The following is a 22,579-nucleotide window of genomic DNA, read 5'->3' on the forward strand; positions in this document are numbered from 1 at the left end:
GGTGGGCGCTTATGGCAGTTCTCTTTGAACAACTTCTTACTTTTATCAATGAAATAGGAAGCACGTTCCTCAGCTGAGAATAAAGCTGGGGTGCAGTTAGTGGAGGTCTGAGAGAAAAGGAGATCTGACGTCGACATCCAGGAGGGTCAGTGGATTAATGAAGTACAGTAGAAACCCTAGCAAATGCCCATTTGAGATTAGTGATAAAAACTGAGGTGAGACCAGTCCGTACGATTATGTATTTTTTTCCCATTGCATTCATTAACGGGGTGCCAGGTCAGGACCGATGAAGAACTGGATTCAACCACGATTATGGTTTTCTAGAAAAGTACAAGAGAGGGGGAGACGGAGCAAGGCTGTTAAGGGTGTATACAAGGGAATGATTTTTAATGATGGACCATGGAATCTCCGCTGGGAAAGGAAGAAAGAGAATCTTTAAAGTAATAGATGGATGCGAAGAATAGTTAGAGTTGAGGAAAGGTGAACCTGAAAAATAGGGGGTAGCTGAAATTGAGACAATGGATGGACTGAAGATATAGGTGATAAGATTACTTTATGCATGCGTCACAGCACATGGTCAGACGGTCTCGGGGAGGTGATTCACTTACAGTGCTGACATCTGTCTCCAGTATGTTCAGGCTGGCAGTGGCAGGAAGGCTGATTCCCAGCGGTAACACTGCAGGTCCCTCCATTTTGACAAAAATCCTCACAGACTGTCTTACCACAGTTTGGTCCAGTGAACCCCAGTGCACAGCTGCAGGTGGGTCTCCCTATTGGGAAAAAAATGTAATAAAAAGGAAATTGGTTGAAAAAAATTGTCTATTTACATGGAATCCACACTAGGTAAGAAATCAGGAAGTCAGGATTCTGGGCAAAGTTTGTCCACTACTTCATCTGTGACTTTATGTGGTAACATAACCTCTTTGGGTCTCAGTTTCCCCAGGTTCCCAGTGAAGCCTAGATTAGAAGGTAACTCAGGTTCACATCGGGTAAAACAATCAGAGCTCATTTAAGAATAATTATACGTGCATACGTGTATTTTAAGCTTTAAAGCGCTTGTGCTATCCTTTGAACTTCTCTTTTCATGTCCATTTTGCTTTTTCAATTATTTCTGTTCTACTCATGTGGTAATGCAGATTGTGTTGGCCATTAGAATATAAAATAGAGACAATTATATTCCCCAGTGTGCAGTCATCATGTACCAGCCACTACTGTATCTACATAAAGCATGAGCTTAGGCTTACTATAAATGAGTATTTTAACAAGTTTAACATGGGTGTGCCATCTACAATAAGATTTATGAATATCAGTTGTTTGATTTGATTTAAATACACATGCTGCATTTAGTATATAAGCACTTACTGAGTCCTATTCTATGTCATTTTCATGTTTTTATTCATGGTAAAGGACTGTCACTTGTAGTCTACTAAGATGACTTAAGAAATCTAATGTTAACAGCACACAGTAGCAAATCTGATAGAACTGCAGATACTTTATTTGTTCTGTGGGAGTTAACGTCACAATGAAAGATAAACAATCCTTTAAGGTGTGTTGAACATAACATAGTTAACTGTTACATCAAGAATGAGTCTCTCTAGCTGCTTCGACTGTCAAGGACTGAGTAGAAAACAGAGTATAGAACTAGCTGTGTAGGACAGGTGAAGGAAAGCAGAACAAAATGAATGGCTATCATTTGTAATGGGGAAAGAATGAAGCTTACAGGTTGTACAAATACAAACTAATAACATGAAAGAGAGAAAGAAAGAAATTCAGAAAGAGAGAAAGAAAGAAATTAAGATCTCAATTAACTAGGACTCAGAAAATGTCACTCAGTTGACTAGTATCAGAGAATATGTAACCATCTCTCTTACCATTAGACATGCTGCATAATTAGAATGGTCAGAAAAATGCATGAGTGTAAGGCTTAAGACTCAAAACGTGAAAGTGATAAAAGTTTTTATTTTGGTTGCCAAAGATACCACACTCTGTATTGAAGGAAAAATATATATGTATGTATATATATATAAAAGCATTCTTAAGTGAATAAAGTGTCTCCAAGTAAAATCCACCTGCATCCACCTGCGTTTCCAGGAAAATGAATAAACTGAAGTTCCACAATTTACTTATTTTACTCTGAAAGGACTCCGCAGACTTAAAAATGCTAGAAGCTGTCGTTTGTCAGTGAAGAAAGCTATATACCCTTTTATAGTGAGCAGCATTGCTTTAAAATGTATTTATAAATGTTTTTAGTTTTGTGGCAGATAAATTTCTGTTAATAGGTGTAGAAACAAGGTAAATTTTATATACCTTAAAAGCTGAGTAACTTCATATTTTTTTACTGTCAGAAAATGGCTTTAAAGCTTTCAGCCAAGTATTTGTTTATAAAGGTAGTGAATTTTCCAGTTGCTGCTTGCATATAGAGAAAATATCTTCATTGGAACAACAGTGGGTGAAAAGTAAAAGACACAGAGAAGAGAATAGTGGTAGAAGATGAAGAGGATAAATAATTGTTGGAATATAGTCACTACGCAAAACGAAAGCCCTGAATAAAAGAAGTAAAATCCCTGCATCAACAAGAACCAGTGAATGACTTACAGAGAAATAGAACGTATAAACAGGAACACGAACAAGAGCTAAATGTGAAACAAACAGTGCAGAAACTATAGGAGAAATTAAAATGCATTAGAACAATCAGAAAAAGTGCCAGACAAAGGCAGGATTTATGTTTTTCTACTTACTGTACTTTGTGTTTTTCTTTTTCCTTTTTTTTTTGAACTAGGAGCAAAAAAAGTAAAATGATAAAAATTTGAAAGGAACAAATCCAATCTGCTAAGGCACTTGAAAATCTCTCTGTCCCAGTCACTCGGAGAAATGACACAGTGCTTTCATCTCATCCACAGCTGTCTGGAAACTAGAGCAGAGTGACCAGTTTGTCCCCCAGCTAGCATATGCTTCGCATCATTTAGATTCCAGCTGAATTATTTTTAAAAAGCTCCTCTTTCTCTTCCTTTAAAGAGAAGATTCACTTTTGACAAGTAGAAATCTTCATATTCAGGGGAATATCATCTGACTTGAAATCGTGTGGTGATACAGCAGATCTTTTGTTTGCCGATGGGAAATGAACCATCTGTTGCAGAATTTTATAATGGGCTCCATCTAATATTTTCAAGAATATCTCTGGGTGCACCCTAACAAGTTGCTTTGGATTGATTTTAGAAAGATTGTTTTTTAGGTAGCTGAATTTGATTTTGACATATGGAAAGGAAACAGCACTGTTACACTAACTAAGGTACAGATTTATAGCAGTGATGTATCCAGGGATCTGGGGAGTTGACAGCCTACAAGGGTAGCTCAATCAGAAAGAGTATCAGCTGATCTGAGGAAGGAGGAGGAGGAAGAGTTTGCAGGCTCTAATCAGTCTAGTTTTTATGGCATTTTAAGCTCAAACTTTAACAGTGTAGGTTGTCAGACTACTTGGATTCATAGACTTTCTGTGCCAGTTACTAATGTGGGACTATGGGCAAACATCACCTCTGTTGATTTCCTTGTGTGCAAAACTGGGGATAATAACAGTACCTACTTTATGAGGTGGTTGTGTAGAATCAACACAGAGCAAATGAGAAACATTTCTAACTATACCAACCACATAGAAAGCACTCAGTTACATTTTAGATCTGAGTAGTATTGTTATTCCTACTGAGATCCCCCACTTATAGGTATGAGTTATTCTGTGACTGTATCTGCAAAGGCACTGTAACATTCTAGAAAAATCCTTCTGAAAATGTTAAGTTACACACTTTCTCTCCATTATTTATTTAAGATACAGTTAAATTTGGATTTGTTCATATGGCAGTGACGGGCTAGAACAGAAATTCCCCATCAACTATATCTCAAACTTCGACATTTTCAAACTTCGAATGATGGATCCTTTTTCCTTCTTTATCTTCTCAACATGCTTAATCCTACCCATTAAAAGGAAAGAACATACACACAACACAGAAAAAAGAAACCTAATATTCGTCACATCTTTCTACTTGTATAATGTCAAATTTTGGTACATTCTTGAGCTTTTTTTGAAAGAATTCTACACTCACTGCTTCCAACTCCATCAATATATGACTATGTAAAATCTTCAATCATAAAGTCACATTCCAATCCTTCACTGGGTGAAGTTTTTATTTTTTAATATACAAAATAATATGTCTTAACCTGTTACTTCTCTTTCTTCACTCTAAAGAGAGGCCAGATCTCTCAATATGTGAGTATTGGTCACACAAATTAATTCTGATTCCCTGATCTTAGAAGAAAGGATTAGGGATGGAGAAATTAATATGTGGTGTTGTCTTTACTGTATATTTACATATTCTTCCAAAATTCACCTCTAATTGCTTAATCCCTAAATCCACTGATTTCTTTGCAAACATCCTCCCCAAATTTTCTCCATAATTTTACATTTATTAACATCTACACTTGAAAATTCCACTTGGATTCTGAGACACTAGCATTGTTGATTTCTCTCTCTTTTTTTTTTTTTTGGCTGCTCTTTCATAATTGCCTTTATATTCTCTTTCTGTCTAGTAAAAAATGTTTGTCCAAACTTCTTTCAGGTGATATCCCATTTCATGACTTCAGAAATCATGTCTCTATCTGAATGCTTCCATCTGGATTTTCTGACTCTGGGCTCATTCTCCTTCGTAAACATCAGTTCATTCTCACCCTCTCATATGTCCCTGTGTGGATATCTCTGGATGTTCATTAGGGTCACCAACTCCTCCCATGACTCCCCAAGAGGAAAAATGCCCTGTCGTAAACATTGTTCTCAGTAGCATACATGATTTCACTGGACTGAAGGCTGTCACAGTGCTAGGTCCACTCCAGATTCAGTTCCACGCTGTATGTTAGCAAAGTGCCTTGCTAGATGTAAGAATATAATAAATGGAGGTTCATGTCATTACATTGCATCTGTTTACAAATAGAAGCTTGTATCTCCTAAATGTTGCATCAAATTTTCATACAACAAAAATTAATAATAAACTCTTGAAATTTAACTAGATAACCGGTAATATCTGATGTCAGATCTGGTGAAGATGTAACTACAATCATTAACCATCTATAATCAATGATAAATATTATTAACGAATAGTCAATAGCACAACTAAAGGAAGCTCATAAGGAAAAATAAAAATGCTTTGGTATCTCTTAGAGTTCTTTACATTTCACTGTTCGTGCATGGCTCTTAACATACCAAAAGTCACAGTCTCAGTAAAAGTGGTTAATTCTAAAATACCTCATAAAATACTTAATAGGAATTAAATAAACTTGGTACAAAGTTAAGTTACTTATTTTTGTATCAGGCAGGCCTAAGAAAGAAGTCTTGTTAGAAATTTATTAATTGTGTGGCTTTGGAAAACTTAGATTTCCTCACTGGATCTCATTTTGTAAAATGGTGACAGCAATGCCTAACGTGTATTGGTAAAACACTTGGCACAATGCCTGCCACACAGCAAGTACTCAGTAATTGGTAGATTCATTAGTAATAGTAGCACTGGTACTATTATTACTATTAGTATTGTTATCAAACAACTGATCAATTTAGTTTATTATTTAATCTTTGACTGAGTACATATGCCTTTGATAAGATACTCCATATGGAATCCTGATGCACATTTTTCAATATTCATTCTTTTGAACATAACTTGCCTACAGATAATCCATATATATCAGTTCAAAATAGTATATTTTAATATATATAATAATAAAATCTTTTCTATTATATAGATAAGCAATTATATGAATATCACAAAGATTTATCATTAGTCTGTTAAATGAGCACTGAATTTATATGACATGGTTGCAATTTACATTTAGATAAATAAACGTTTAACTTTATATTACCTTTAGTTATACAATTACAGCAATTTCTCTGATATGGGCAGATAATATTGATGATTTTCAGTGATAATAGATAATGTCTTAGAGAACTGACTGACATAATCTAGGTTCACAGATTCTAGTTTTCTTAATCACGCTATCTCACATCTGAAAAATACTGTGTTTGAAACTAAATAAGATATCTAAGAAATTTACCAGAATTCTTGGCATTTGAATTAAGAGTTCAATTATAGCAGTCACCATAATACAGATGACAATAATTATGCTTGTAAAATATTCAAAATAGTATAATTATGGCGTATATACTCAACATAGCACTTGCTAATAATTTTAGAGTATAGCTTGTTTGGTAGCTTTTAGTCAAGTAATACATCAATGAATATGCTTTCTCAAAAGCATATATTTTCATTTAAATATTATTAAGGTGTATGTAGTTGGCATTTTTCAATAAACAATGTAATACTGTAAGTGTGTCTTTAAAAGCTAGATTTACTTAATAAACAGTTTTTAAGCTGATTATAAAAATGTTACTCATAAGAATGACTTAATCATACTGTATGATTTTAGTAGGTAAAATAACCTCTCTGCTCAACATCAAATAAATTGTAGCCCTTTTTTCCTATATAAACACAATATTTGAAAATGTGTGGTTGACTGCCATGAACCAACGCTAGCAAAAGTAATTACATGTGAATTCCTTATGAGAACATGACTGTGCTTGTTATTTCTGAGAGGTAGGTATCTGTTAGTGAACATCATTGGTTGGCTCTCTTTTTAAGCAATTTATTTGAATTCATACTCATTTGCCTACGTGAACCATGCTGCTTCCTCTGTTAACTTGGTCTTGTGCTCGAAAACTTTGTCCCTGGTTATAACGTTTTATACCTAACTAGCCTTCTGCATACACAGTCATTGTTTAGCTCAATATTCTGATATGTGTATTGAGTCTAAGTAATAGAAACATTTAATTGACAGAACATATTTACACATTTTTACATTAATGTTCTCTAAAATGCTACCTAAAAGTTACAAACCTTTTACTCACAACATCTTCACTGTTTGGACAAAAGCCACACTCTTGCTTCCTTATACAGAAGTAAATAAGCTGAGAGACAAGTCAGCACAGCATCCTTCAGTTACTGGATTGCAATCAGAAAGCCTGTCTCCTGCCCTCTCACCCTCAAGACTACTCTCCTTGGTGAAATCTGCACTTCTCACTTAGATTCAAGTAATAGAAGTTTTGAGTGCCTTAAAGAAAAATTGCTAGTCTTTTTGATAAAGAGATTTGACATTTTACTTTTCCGCTTAAGATAATGTTTTCCGAGACCGAAAGTGAGTGCTCATTTACACATCATTTTAGCAAGTTGACTATAGCTGTCGGGTTGTCTTAAGTATCACAAGTATTACAGAGAACTATTCAGCAAAGCCTCCCAGGTACTACTTAATATATTCTGACATGTTTCAAATTATAGGTCACAATCTATTTATGCTTCTGAAAAGTTCATTTTCAGCCAGCACTGTGGAAATGAGACTGAAGCATTTTGTCTTTTCTATGAATACAAGTACAGCCAACTCAAGCCTTCTCAAAGTAGCCTAGAGAGCTGTAAGACTAAATAGGTTGGTACTGCGCTCACCATATGGTCCGCATGAACCAGTAACTGTGATTCATGAAGCATGGTTAGAGAGATTCTTAACTTCAACTCTCTCATAGGTTTGTTATGAAGATTCAAGGACCAACAACAGCACCTGGCATTAGTAAGCAGTCCAATAAATATTAATTGTCATGATCCTGACAGTGATAATAACGAGGGTTATTTTAATTTCTAATAATTACTGTTATTTTAATTTTTGATTCTAACAACAAAGCATGGTGGAACATTTAGAAAATATGAAAGTATAAAGAAGGACCTATTTCCTTATATAGACACTTGCGTATGCAGTTTTTCCACACTGGGCTCATATTCCACACAGGTCTTTTTCTTGTGCTTTTCAACTTTATTTTCAAGTACTTTGCAATGCGAACATTTTTCTTTATTATATAGCCTACAATTATGGCTTTGTTTATTGTATAACATTTCTCTTTTAGATATGCTATATTTTATATATTAGCTATTGGGTTCAGGTTTTTAATTTCAATCTTATATCACAAACAACGCTACATTGAACATTTTCACTTCTAAATATTTTGCTTTTTGTGATCATGTAATCTTTGGGATATGTTTCTAAAAGTGACATTATTTATTTAAAAGACACTGGAACTTTTTAAAACTCTTGCTGAGTACTTCCAAATTGCTAACTGCAAGGCTTTACTATCAACGTTTCCTTCTGGTTAGTGATTTAAGAATGCTGGGGCCCCCTGCGTCTGGCTGGGCTCCCGCTCCCTCTTCTCCCCCTTTCCTCTTCTCTTGCGTTTATTTGTGTGCACATGTGTGCAGGTTCTGCCACTTGCTCATTATGCTTTCTTGTTTTTTCTACTTGATTTGTCACAGCTACATACTCCTATGTCACTGTTTTGTTAAACTATATGCACTATTTCATGTTTTCAATTTTATGTTTCCAACTTACTCTCTTGCATTTTTAAAAAGCAAATAGGACCCAACATCCTGCTTTTAGCACTTTCTAAATATAATCAATATCTATGTTCAGGGAGCCAGGACATCAAGCTTAATTTAAAGTAAAAACAGCCCTCACCTAAATAAAAAGTGGAAGGAAAATAAAGATGGGCAGTTTAAACATATGTCCACCTGTTATCAAGATGTTAACTAGGTGAAAATGTACTTTACATTCCAGGTGCCTAGGTGACTTGAGAGACATCAGTACACAGGTTTCATTGTTAGTTTCATGATGTTTCAAGGATGTCCAAAAGTTCCTAGATTACCGTGCCTTTGAGCAAACGTTTTTAGGGCAGTCATATTTGATCATAATTGATGGCAGTCCCATCGTATTTGGGGCAGTGGCCTGGACAGAAAGATCCTAAATGAATGAGACAGAAAATTCTCTCCATCTACCTGCCCTTGTTATTGCAGTGAGAAGATTTTGATTTTTTTCTTTCTTCAACAGAGCCCTCTTTCCTCTGGCTTCATTTCTGAGAATAAAACCTTTCACTGCCAAAGTACACAGATGCGGTGACAGAGAGCACCACAAAGACAGCTTTTGCTGTCTTCTTTTTATATTCATTTAAATAATTTAATACAAATGTGCTCCCTACTATAAAAAATTGCACTATCACTTCTTCACCTAGCCAGTTTCATATATAGTCAAACTTCACAAAATAGAATTGCCTTCCTTTCTATATAATTCCAAACTTTGTAAGTGAGAGTATTTGAGTATATTGTCCCAAATTTATAAAACTTCTTGCTTCATTCCTCTAAATCAACCATGTAGGAAATACTGATTCATTTTGGTATAAACATTAAAAGTCTAAATAACAGACCTATAAGAGTAAGGAAAATACCACACAGTATGAACATATCTTAGAGAACAAATATTCATAAAGTAAAGATTAATTGTACATATAGTTAATTATATAAATATCTTAATATATTTGTGATGAAAAATAATTTCATAAATTATTCTCTATTTTCTATAATAAAATGACTGAATAATTTAATTTTTACTCTCATTTCCATTGCTTTACCAAGGCAAACTTTATCTTAAATTTATCGTATAAATAGATAACAGAAATAAACTACATGGATCCTTGTTGATACAATCAATGTCAAACTATTTCATTTTGTAGTATCTTCCTATGTGGGTATAGTGCATGTATTTTATTTTTAGTCTTCTTTATTATAAAAAAACCTTAAGGAATGAGGAAAAACTCATTCCTCATGCAAAACTTTAATTATGCCTCTCAGATGTGTGCCTTTAATTAACTGGTGACATTTCCTTTGTTCAGTTATTATAGTTCTATACAACTGTCATAAACTTATAAATTTTAATTAAGGCTGCCCCAAACCCTAGCTATATAGTGTCCACATAGGAATTTGCCACAGGCTTAACTGTAAGTAAACCAAAGTGAATAAATCCATGAACTACCCACTGGGATTTGTTTAACAAATTAACATTTGTGTGGAGACAATGAGGTTCTACAGTCTATAAACACCAAGCAATGTTTTTATAAAACCACATTTTTAAAAGTAAGAAATGTTTTGTAAATGACTTAATTAAATATTGTATTCGTATTAATTATTAGATGTATAAGACAATAAACTGCATGGCCACATCTCACGTTGACTTCATATAAGAACTCATTTATATTACTAATTTGAAATATAATTTTTTCCTGAACATATTATCTATATAAATTGAGATCTTATTCTCTGGGTGCATAGATAAACTTAATATATTATAAATTTTAGAATGTAGCAAGGTCTGGACCAATGATTTGAATGAAACATTAAAAGTTGTGCTGTATTCATATACTGTTCAGGATCCATTAACAGGACAGCAAATTCAGCGTTTCATAGAGATTTGTCCCTGTGGATCCACTGCAAGTTGAATAGGTAGCCATAGTTTGGAGTGCCAAACTCTTTAGTCGGCTTAAATATTTCCAAAGATAAATACAAGAAAATCATCTGGTTATAACCCAATGATTTGTATTATCTTAATGAGAAAATTAAGTTAACATTAAATAATAAAAACTCGAAGCAACTCATTTGCATAAGAGCTTCTTGCCTAAAGCTAAGTGGTATGTGTGTTACTAAAATATAATCACAGGTCATATTCCTTTCCCACACATTCAACAGATTCTCATTTGCATACTCAATGAAGGTCTCAGTACTATAATTTTTCCTATAGCAATAAAATACACTCTACTGAATGGACTAGCTCCCCTGCAGGCAGAATGCGAACATGTAGTAAGACTCTTAGTGACTTTTTTAGTTCAACCTGATAAATATTTTTTCAAATGTCTCTTGAGTAGTTAGAATACCTTGATTATCAATTAATTATATAAGTCAAAAATATTTAGAGACATAAAACTATCAAACTTAAAGAAATAGTATGCTCTTACTCTTAGACTGCAAATCAGAAAACAGCTTGCTTCCCCTGAACTCCATTGAAAATGCTTCTTCCTGTGGCTCTTTCAGTTAGCATTGTGCTAAATACTTCAAAGAATAGTGTAAGCATTAGAAGCAGTGAGAAATCCCAGTAAGACAGAAATTAACCATGTAGGGGGTGTGAACATCACATGGATTGATTTTCCATCTGACTAAATTTGCAGTTATTGTAGTAGAATTAAATGTGCATAGACTGTACCCTAATAGTTGCATAATGTTCTTTGCACTGGATATTGGAATTTGCAAATTATATTTTTAGTATGCATTAGGGATAATTTTTTTCCACTGGGAACATTTTAAATTTAATAGAAGTCAGTAGGAAAATATGTTTTAATGTTCACTTATGTGCTGTAGAAAACACTTTTTGCAAATATGGCTATGGCATAAATTAAGAAGAATCTCAAGTATATCCTAACATGTAGTAACCTGATATTTTCAAAGCAATATGCTTTGAATGTACTATATCTTAATACCCACAGAGTAGCTATGATTTTGGATGGGAATTATAATGCCAAAAGATGCACTGATATAGTACATACACACTTAAAATAAACCCAATTTTTAATAACATATGAGTTTTAGCATTAGGCAAACTTCATTTAAAAAAAATTTTGGAGTCAAAACTATAAGGCTTGTAAAACTGGTTTTACTTCATTTTAAGCCAGAGTCAAACCATCTACCAGCACTGAGCCCTGTCAGAGGTGCAGCTTAACATGTGACAATAATCAAATGGTCATTATTATTGTTAATTTTTGTAATTTAAACTTCAGTATACCCAATTTAGAACAAATGCCGTTATGTTGAATTAATTATTAGATTTAATTTTTTAATATATTTGTTATTAAGATACTAGGAATTTTATTTATAACGTTAAGTATTTTCTTTATATTTCTCACATATAAGGAAAATTGTTCATGATTTGAATATCCAGTGTCACTCACTTACTTACCCAGAGGTGATGGTATGCAAGTTCCTCCATTTTGACAGTAGTTGCTACAGTGGTTGACTTCACATCTTTCTCCTGAATAACTAGGCCAACAGTGACACCTCAAATCACCCTTCTCATTCAAAATGCATCTTCCTCCATTTTCACAAGTCAATTTGCATGAATCATCTAGTTATAAGAAGAAATGTATAAATTAGCATGTAATTCAGTAAATGGTGGAATAAGAAAAATTCAAATAAGCAAAAATGCTAAGATTTACTTTCTTTCATAAAAAAATAAGGTCCTAGTTCTGCCCCTTTCTAGGCAAACAAGTTAACCCATCTGAGCCTCTGTTACTTCTCCTTTAAGACAGCCTTAAGGACAAATGTACAGCTTAACTCATAGACTTGTGAATATTAAATAAGCAGCTTGAAAGTAAAAGTTAACATTATTAAATTTTGTAAATTTTTAAGTACATCAGTATATACCATACACATATGCACAAACATGAATTTGAGTTCCAGCCCACATCTACCCTACTAGACCAGCAGAAGGACAAAGAGCTGCCATCTGGTCTACAGAGGTTAAATTTCAGTAGGAAATTGAAGCACTTATTTGGTAAATTACCAAGTAACATTCTGATTCAGCATTAGTTATTGAGTGCCCAAAGGCACACTGAGAACACAGCTCACATGGAGTGGCATCTATGAATGCCAGAAGGTGAGCACTGGTGGAACTGAATGAATGGACCTATTATGGCTGGACCTGGATTACAGAGTGTAAACGAAGGAATTGAAAGAGAGAAGTGAATTTGAAGAGATAAGTGGGGTGTTGTAGGAGATCCTTGGATTTTGGAATTTGCCCCAAAAGCAATGTTGAGTCTTTGAAAAAGCCTAAAGTCTGAGAATGACTATACTGGTAGGAGTTAAACTCAAAGCAGAGGGACTCTTAAGACTCTGTTTAAATTATCCAGGCTAGATAAGATGATGGCCTAAAATGCAGTAATGTGGGATAAACAAATGTAGCCAAATGCTAAAGGTAACTAGAAGATAAAAATCACATTAGAGGGAAAGGAAAAACTAAGTATAATTCTTCAGTTTTTGACACAAGGGCTATAGGACCTGAAGGGGTGATGTAGCTTTTTTTTTTTTAAGAGTATGTATGTATGTATGTTTGTATGTATGTATGTATGTATGTATTTATAATTTTTTTTTGCAGGGGGGAGGTAATTAGGTTTATCTATTTACTTACTTTTTTAGTGGAGGTACTAGGGATTGAACCCAGGACCTTGTGCATGCTAAGCATGCACTCTACCATTTGAGCTATACCCTTCCCCCTCAATTTAGCTTTAAACATATTAAACTGGAGATATCTATATAAATGTAAAGGAGGTGGGAAGGGATAAACTTGGGAGGTTAAGATTTGCAAATGTTAGCTACTATATATAAAAACAGATTAAAACTTTTTCTTCTGTATAGCATAGGGAAATATATCCAGTATCTTGTAATAACCTTTAATGAAAAAAATATGAAAATGAATATATGTATGTATAGGCATGACTGGGACATTATGCTGTACACCAGAAATTGACACATTGTAATTGACTGCACTTCAATTTAAAACATTTAAAAAAATAAATGCAAGTGGGAATCTTTAGCAAAGAGTTGATACAGAGGTCAAATTCTTAAGAAGGATCCCAAGTGTAAATATGCTTGCTTAGTTTAAAATTTACCAGAACGTGTCTAACTCATTCGGCATGAAATATCCTAATCAGAGTTGTGAATGTGAACAGTGAAGATAAATATTTAAGATATATGATCACAGTTAGAATTACCGTGAGAGGGCTCATTTTCACCTGTAGATGTTCTGTGTAAAACACAAAGATACTCAAACTCTCCACATGTTAAGACATGTACATTTCTATAACGTGCCTCATTAGGCATCAGAGATGTAAAAATACAACACTGCCCGATGAAATGGAAGTGGAGTTAACATTCTTTCAAAACCTAACTGTAATAGTTCTGTAATGATAAAGGAAGCTGCTTTTGTCAATAACTAAATCACCTCCAGAAGCCAAGCTCCAGCAATTATAATCAACTATATGGAAGAGCAGGTGAATACTTCTACAAGAATGAGTAATATTTGAATTTCAAATTTCTTACATGAAGATTAAAAATATTCAGTGTGCTCTCATTTAACAATAGCAGCTAGAGGAAGGCAAGTAATTACAAAGAGCTGAAAAACTTGGCAGTATCAAATGTTAATGTCAGGAAAAATAATTGGCATTTATCTACACCAATCAATAATTCCAAAACTCACTTATTTATATTCCTAACCCAGTGTCCAAGCTGTCCATTACCAAGGCTCATTTATGCAAAGGCCAATGTGAATATTTTTCAACACTCTGATTATTTCAAATATGAGATTTTCTTTTAAATTACAAAATGAATTTTGAAGAGGTTTCTATAATCTCAAGCAGGGCTGAAATAGTAAAACAAAAATTTGTAAAAAAGTTTTAGATCTTGGGTAAGTGTGTACTTAGACAAAATGCTTCCTCATTTAAAACCTAAAAGCATACAATTTGATGAATTAATATGGCAAAAAAAATTGCTTCATTTTCCTACCTATTTTGTGACAGATTTATCTTAGAATGTTGAGTGTATATATTTTGCAAGGTATTGTGTTAGGCACTTTCTGTATGTTATTTCTAGTATTTCCACTAACTCTGGACATGGGTACTTTGGGTGACTTAGAGGCACTGAAGTGTGTTATGTGATGGTTAATGTGTGGAATGCCTAGATTCACCTGGGAGTGCTACCGCTATTAAGGAACATTAGACAATCAATTGAGCCTTTTCATGCTTCAATTTTTTTATATGTAAAAATAGGGACAATGACAGTATAATATCATTGGAGTTTTGTGAGGATTAAATGAAATAATATATATATATAACATACTTAAAATATGCCTTATCATAAGCCTTCAAAATATTTATTTTTATTACAAACAACTGTATTTAACATTAATGTAATTTTACATGGAAGAAACTGATACTGAAGGAGTTTGGGGCCAAATTACTTAACGTCATAGCTCTTGGCCTGATTCAAAGCTCCACCTCAGCCCTACCCTAGGCCAAGTTCTTCCAGCGTATTTGCTGATTTTGGATTATTGAAAAAATTGTTTACATTAAACACAAAGGAAAAAGGGGATTATGAGAAAGAGATAGTCATGTTTATTTATAAAAGGAAAACAACAGATGCTGTTTGCAAGTTGACCACTAAAAAGACCACCTCTAACATCTGAGTCAACATAGAAGTCACACTGGCAGTTTAAGTAGTGTGCTTCCGTGCAGACTATTAATCCCCCTTGTGGGGTCTCCCCCACCGAAGCAGCAGTACAAGCAGACATGGCACGCAGGAGGCGTCTGTGAGAGCGCTGCTTATGCGAGTGTGTGGAACGAGTGAAAACACAGTGCATCTACAAGGAAGAGTTGTTGACATTTTTGAGAATCTGCTTCTGAGATGTTAAATAGACTAGGTGACCATACACAGTTCACCCGCCGGACTGTATCAGAGCAGTGGGTGAAAAATGTACTTGCTAATGTTTGAAAATGTTCATTTACTTATCCTTATTCTACCAGCAAAATTGAGATCATGGCAACTCTGGTTGGGATAATTGGTAAAGAGGAAAGGTGCATCCTGGTACCAGTGACAAGATCCCTTTTCAATGACCGGCACTGAAAAGTACCAGTCGAAAACACCAATCATGATTCACATTTAGCTCTCTGCTAAGAATGTTCCAGCCCTGCCATCCACAAGAACACTTTGCTCATCCTACACACTAACTGAAACAAATGACTCATTGTTTTTTTTTCCATTCCATGTTTTCATGACTTTTCAGACATTTTTTTCTGCCTCAACGTCCTCTTCCTTCTTTCCTGCTTAATCTAATCTGTTTTGGCAGACCTTGTTCTAAAGTCATATTCTATGGCAAATTCTAATCAATTCCTAATTGGATACTCATTTAATTTGCATTAATAGTTTAAACTCTGTCTCTCCTATAGCTCGTATCACTCTTCGTATAAATACCTACTTACTGGTATTTGTGTCATTCATCAATTCATCTTTGCAATCCCTTCAGATTTGCATATCCAGTGCTTAAAAATATATATTAAAGAGCCATGACAGTTTTAGACACTGAGTGTCTTAAAAGAGACAGTAGTCTTCAGATTGCACATAACCCTCAGCAGAGAACAATGAGACAATGATATGGGGGCAGAGATGCTGACTGAGGATAAAGACACTGTGTTCACATGAGGAATTCACTCTTATAGGGAAATAAACAGGTAGGAAGAGCGTGTATTTTAGTTGAAAAATGTTTGTGGTGACTCTCATAAGTGATTTTGCAGCACTGCATTTTGGTCTGTGACATAAAATTAATGACTATTGATTTTCTTTTCTCTTAGTACCATTTTTTTCCCATTATGGCTAATGTCTTGAATATGAGGAAACTTATTGAAAGTCTATCTGGATATCCAGGAGACATCTCTTCTTTCCCTTTCCCATCACATTATAAATTTTTATTTTATTTTATTTTATTTTATTTATTTTATTTCTATTTAAAATGTGCCAGAATTTGAAATGATGTTTCAAGTTTTCAAATGTTTATTCCAAAGTCTACCTTCTAAAATAATAGCTCTCTGAGTGAAGAAGTATTATTGGTTTTCTTTTTAAGTTAGTCCTTGGTTTCTGAATGAGTGTTTATGCTTTGCTCAAATGCCCTCAAGATATTTATTATTAGTAGTAGTTGTTGTGCTATTTATCGCTAATCAGATTTTACACAGAGGAAACTAAGGCTTAGTTTCTAAATTAATCCTTGGTTTTAAATTAGCACTGGCACACAAAAGGTGTTCAATATAAAGCTGCTAAATGAATCAATTGATTTGGGAGTTGGGTTTAAACTTATAGCAGAATGGCACCCTCAAAAGTATCATTATTCTTATTTTTACAAGAGCTATATAAAAAGTTCTCTTGATTCTTCTGTGTGTGACTTCAAAGTTCTCAATCTACTCTTCAATGCACAGTAAGTACTCAATGCAGCTTTGAATAAATGCAGAATGAATTGATAGGAAGTCATTGTCAGAGAAAAGAACAGTTTACACAGATGTTCAAGAACCAGTGGTATCAAGGAACCTGTACTGATGGCTGAGCAGCTAATTCAGCTCAGTTTCAATAGTTGTGGACACTTATTGTACAGACTAATTCATTATTTACAGAATAATGAATTTTATTACCTGACAGGCTGTCATCATTGCAGGTGCCATTAATCAAGTATTTTCCTTCTGGGCACACACAGGTGGCCCCAGAAGGATTCAGCAAACAGAGGAACTCACATGCTAAATCTAAGCATGGATTGGGTACTGAACAAAAGGAAAGAAAGAAACACATAATTATGAGTACAACAGGTTTCAAAAACATAAAATCTAATAAGGTGAAATGATGAATTAGCAATGTTAAAAAGAAATCACATCAAATTTTTACTGGGAGCATTTCATTTCAATATTACCATTCTCCTTTACAGCTGAAAAGAAACCACTACCCAACACCCACCATTAATAGAAATTTTACCCTAATTTATGCTTCCCACAGGGGAGAAGAAATTATTCAAACACACACTTTGCCACGCTTCCCTTGACAAAAGAGTTGGTCTGAGATACTGAAGTGTAACTGGGGCTGTTGTAAAAAGTAAAGCCAACTGGAGTCTTTGGGATCTAACCTCACTTTAGATAGTTTCAAGACTGGTTTAGCAGACAGAAACAATTCCCCCTGGTATTTACAAAGGCTTAAAATCCATATGCAGTTGTCTGTCAGAACACAAACAAAACGTATGCTTCTTTCCCCTAAAAACCATGTTTAACACAGTTGCCTTTCCATCAGATAGAAGTTTGTGCCCATGGATAAATGTGTGTCACATTTATTTTTGTCTGAATTTCTATCTCATCGGTATCCTCTGCAGTCATCTGCATGGCTTTCCATACAGAATCCCATTAGGATGAAGTGAAAATGGCATCTAGTTAGTGAAATGGTGACTATGAGATGGCTCTCATTCTGAAGGATCCACCACTCAAACGCCTATTATATTTAGGGCAGAATTTCATTTACTTACATTTTATGAAGGTGGCAATATTTGACTATGAATATGAATGAAACAGAACTAGAGGATGAGAGAAAATGCCAGGGGATGTCCTCATAGTAACCTGGGAAACTTGAAATCTCAGAACATTGGTAAAGAGCAGCAAAATCTTGAATAGAATTTCAGGAAGGATTTAGAGGAATGTATGTTGTTTTAATCTACTTCCAAAAACTGACTTGGTTTAATGTCAATTGTTACCTTTCCAGTTATCATGCCAAATGAGGTGAAAGTCCTTTTTATTTGCCACAAAGAATAATTATAAGTAAATCTTGAACAGTGTTTTGAAGAGTGAACTCAAGCAACAAAAAAAATGATAAACCATCGGAGAAAATTCAACCTTGGGAACAGTTCTCCTCAGATACTTTTAAAGATGAAATGTTAAAGCTGTAATTGTTACTTGGTTATTAGTAACAAATTTCCTTACTTGCATGGTTTGTCTAAAGACTCACAAAGTTTTGTTAAGAACTTAGAAGAAACATAATGAGACAAATTTTTATAACAAAGTTAATTCTAATTCCATGAAAACACAGCCAAATCCTGAAATTTTCATATCTTTTATGGCAGAAATAGAAACTTTTGCATTATTTATATCTTGTCTTTGGTAATTTGAAAAGGCTGGTGATATCAAAATTAAAGTGACTTAACTTACTGGGGTTAAGCCATGGATATAGTTAAGAATTTTAAAACACTTTATTTCGAGAGTCATAAGAAAGAAACTTTACCAATATAGACAGTAGTATAAAATATTATACTTACAGTCTAGTTGTTTATAGCGATGAGAAATCAAAACTCCTTTTGTTTTATCAACATCTAAAGCTAGGTACTCTACAGAACCATGGCCAAATTTTTGTACTCGAAATACACCATTTTTAGGTCCTGCACCATATATATAATCTTCAAAGACATCAATCCTATGTGGATGTAACAAGCCTAGGATTTTAAAAAAGTTGAGTTATAAAAGTTGCAGTATAAATACTCAGACTTAAGAAAACTAAGTTTATCCAAGATCCTACAGAAAATCTTATTCCTGTTCTTCAAAAACTTTCGTAATTAGAACATTCTCAATAGTAAGTGTAAAGTTATTAGGATTAATTTCTTAGCAGTAGAAATATGTGAGATATTAAACTTGTCGCTCAGAACATAAGAAAACTTTCATCATCACTTTAATCATCTTTACGACCACAAAGCGTCTGCCCGGGGGCTTATTACATGCACAGTAATCTCTGCTGTACAGTTTGCAAATAAAAGAAAAGCCTACAGGCCAATGAGTTATCCATTGCATACAAACAGGAGTTCACAAAATTCTTAATTTGTGTTCTGTATCAAATTAATGGTCAAATTAGATTGCCTGGATGACAATTTTATCAAACAACCAGGAGTTGATTTTAAACAGTAAAATCCCCCAAAATATTTGACATCACTGTTTTCTGTTTTAGACATGGGATAAAGAAAACAGGAAGATGGTAAACATACATATGACTTGTTTGACTAAGAATAATAAAGCCCGTAATTTTTTACATTTTAAGAAATGGCTACTATTTTAAGAGATTTTATTTTAAAAAAATCTAACTTTTGGTACTGACATTTATAACAAGTAAAATGACAACATTATATTTCATTTATTATCTAAACGTCATAAAACCTAAAATGCCATTTAACTTATGTATTTTTCTACAGTGTTTCTTAAAATACTAAAATGTACACTTAACCTGAAAGAGGTTAACTTTATTGTAATCAATTACATGAAGGTGGAGTTTTTCTCTATCTAGAGTTACCGTAGCAAAAACACACACTTTTGGTAAAGGTACAATGAAAGTTCAATGCAACTATTTTTCTTGCAACTTCTCTGCTTTTGTTCAAAAGACAATAAGCAAAGTAATATTCAGTAAATATAACATGTAAATGTAAAAAATTCAAGTATGCATTGTGAACAATTTGTGGTAAATAAGGAAGAGGTTTTGGTAGGAAAGGGAAAGCAAAACAGAAGGGAAAGAAATTAGATTCAGCAGAAAGAACTGAGACTGGAAGGCACAGAATGCATGAGGCATAGAAGGGGGCCAAAAATGAGAGTGAAAAATTGGAGGTAGATACAGAGATGGAGAGAAAAAAGGGGCGCTGAAAAAGAAGAGCACAGGTGGATTCTGCAGTCACTCGTGGGAGAGCTAAGGTGTCATTTTTGCACACCACTTTTCACGTAGATGACAGCATCTATCAATTACCTATACTAATAATTGCTACTATGATGTTCTGCTATACATAGTAACTCGTCTGCTACTTAAAACTGCAATTTGAAATAAAAATTAGTGTTCACAGGCACTACTTGAGGGGTTCTGCTCAGAACAGGATATCCACAGAAGCAACAAACAGAATGAGTATTTTCTGAATCTGGGCAGCAAAGCACCATGTTTGTCTTAGAGTCAAATGAGTTCTATTGGCCTATCTATCAGTCTTTGTGATTCTAGTAGGAATGAAAACTGCAATGCACTGTAAGAGCGACGAGTTGAAAGTAAAAAGAATTCGAGGAAATCCAGAACATAAAGCTTCCGTGCTTACATTTATGTTTCCTTAGGTGACCCTCTCGATGATAATAATTAAGAGCAAAAACAAAAGCACTTCACACACCTTGTTTGCTGCTGACAGACACCACTGAATCAGAGCCGTCGTACAGAACGCTGCCAATCACAGAGAGCTCAAGGTCAGCCCAGTATATCCGCTCACTGAAATGGTCCACGGCCAGACCTGCAGAACCAACAACGCCGACAAATAACAGCAACACGTTTGAGATTATTTAAAATTATACTTTTGCTCTTTACTGTATTATTATAATTGAAATTTTTCTTCAACCATCTTGGAAATTACCCAGTCTACATCATGGTAGTGCAAAAATCAGAAAAAAAAGGAAACACATTAATCCTTGTCTTGAAATACATGTGGATAGACTACATAGAATTTATTTAATGAACTGTAGCAAAAATTCTTACTTCACACCGGAAAAGCTACCCTAAATATCTTTCCACACTTACTGGTTTCTTAATTATGGTTATTTTCTAAAAGACTTTTCCATGATATTTTTGTTTTTATCTTTATAGTACACACAGAATTAATTCATCATTTAAATCACTTACCTAAGCATTATTTAAAACAATTCAGTGTAATTAGTTACATTTGGAATCTCTTCATGCAGGTGCATTTCTCAGAACATAAAAGGTTCTAGGCTTAATTGTAGTCCTTAATTTTCACTCATTTGGAGTTGGTTTACAGTGTTATGAGATACTTGTGCGCATGCTAAAGTTTAAACTGACTAAAGATTGATGTTTATAGTAGGGAAGAACGATTACTAAATTCCTTAATCAAGGTTCTAGTTATACTTAAATTTTCTACTTTATTTTCTTTTTTACTCTATTCATTAATTTGCTCTGAGACTGCCTGTCTTTCTTTTTATCATCAGTATCTGTTAGTGACTATCCATGGACTAAAATAACATGTAGTAAATAATAATGTTTTTCTCTTGATTCACTTTTTAATTTTTTATTTCATAATGTGATTGGAATCCAGCCAGTATCTTCTTACAAAAATATCAACACATAGAATATCTTAAGTAAACTTCCTTTAGTATAGAAGGATAAGATGCATGACACGTGATTCTATAATAAATCTTCACTGCTGTGGATATTTAATTCTCATGACATAGCTAGTCTTTAGATATTGTATATTACATACTTTGATAATACAATGCAATTGAAATACTTTTGGCATCTGAATCATAAAGAACTTTCCGAATCAGATCATTGGTTGAAAAAAACAGGTACATCTCAATGGCAAGGCACCTGAATGAAAAGTATTTTTGAGTTGACATTAATTGTATTCCTGTGTAGATGGACCAAGACTGAACAATCAGAATGAAAACATATCATGGTGAAAATCACTTGGGAATAATTCTTCAGTTAAGTATGTAGATCTATCCCAAATGCAATCAAATGAAACATAAATATTGCTCCTCAATTATAATATAAAGATATTTTATGCCCAATCAGCCTCTGAGAAGTGACTTAATGATTAAAACAAGTGGTCTGTGTTTTACTAGTTTCTGCTCGATGATTAATTTGCTATCTGGAGTCATGTTGGGAATTATGTTTTGTCTTCTTCATGTACAGTTATGGGTAACATGAACCATAAAACGATTGTTTCCTGCTCCCACCATTCTATTTCAAAACAGCTATCAAAGAAAGGTTGAAAATGTTTTTCTTTCTCTCCCACAACTGTAATACAGTAAAGAAGGAGATTAAAAAAAAAAAAGCTGTCCCCAACAAAATTGGTCTTTGCATCTGAATATTAAATTTGTTAATCACATAAAAGAAGAAAACAATGAATGTGTAATCCAATTTAATTACCAACACTGTTTCTTCAGATTCAGGAGCAGTAAAAATTTCTCAAAAGTGTCATATTGTTGCATAATTAGTCTAGGCTTAAAACATACACACACGTTTGTCAACTCTGGTCCCATACTGTA

The 22,579-nt window shown here is 33.9% G+C and overlaps 1 protein-coding gene across 1 annotated transcript in view; it reads right to left on the reverse strand.

The window, feature by feature from the left end:
* LOC102544705 (low-density lipoprotein receptor-related protein 1B) overlaps positions 1-22,579 on the reverse strand; it is a 316,032-nt gene that overhangs the window by 61,180 nt on the left and 232,273 nt on the right. Inside the window, exons 41-45 of the mRNA XM_072962065.1 lie at positions 20,692-20,808; positions 18,826-18,999; positions 17,171-17,296; positions 11,902-12,066; positions 609-770 (exon numbers count right to left, since the gene is read on the reverse strand). Coding sequence (XP_072818166.1) covers positions 609-770; positions 11,902-12,066; positions 17,171-17,296; positions 18,826-18,999; positions 20,692-20,808 — 744 coding nt within the window. The remainder of the gene's footprint in view (positions 1-608; positions 771-11,901; positions 12,067-17,170; positions 17,297-18,825; positions 19,000-20,691; positions 20,809-22,579) is intronic.

This window comes from Vicugna pacos, chromosome 5, assembly GCF_048564905.1.
Source record: "Vicugna pacos chromosome 5, VicPac4, whole genome shotgun sequence".
Classification (NCBI taxonomy): domain Eukaryota; kingdom Metazoa; phylum Chordata; class Mammalia; order Artiodactyla; family Camelidae; genus Vicugna; species Vicugna pacos.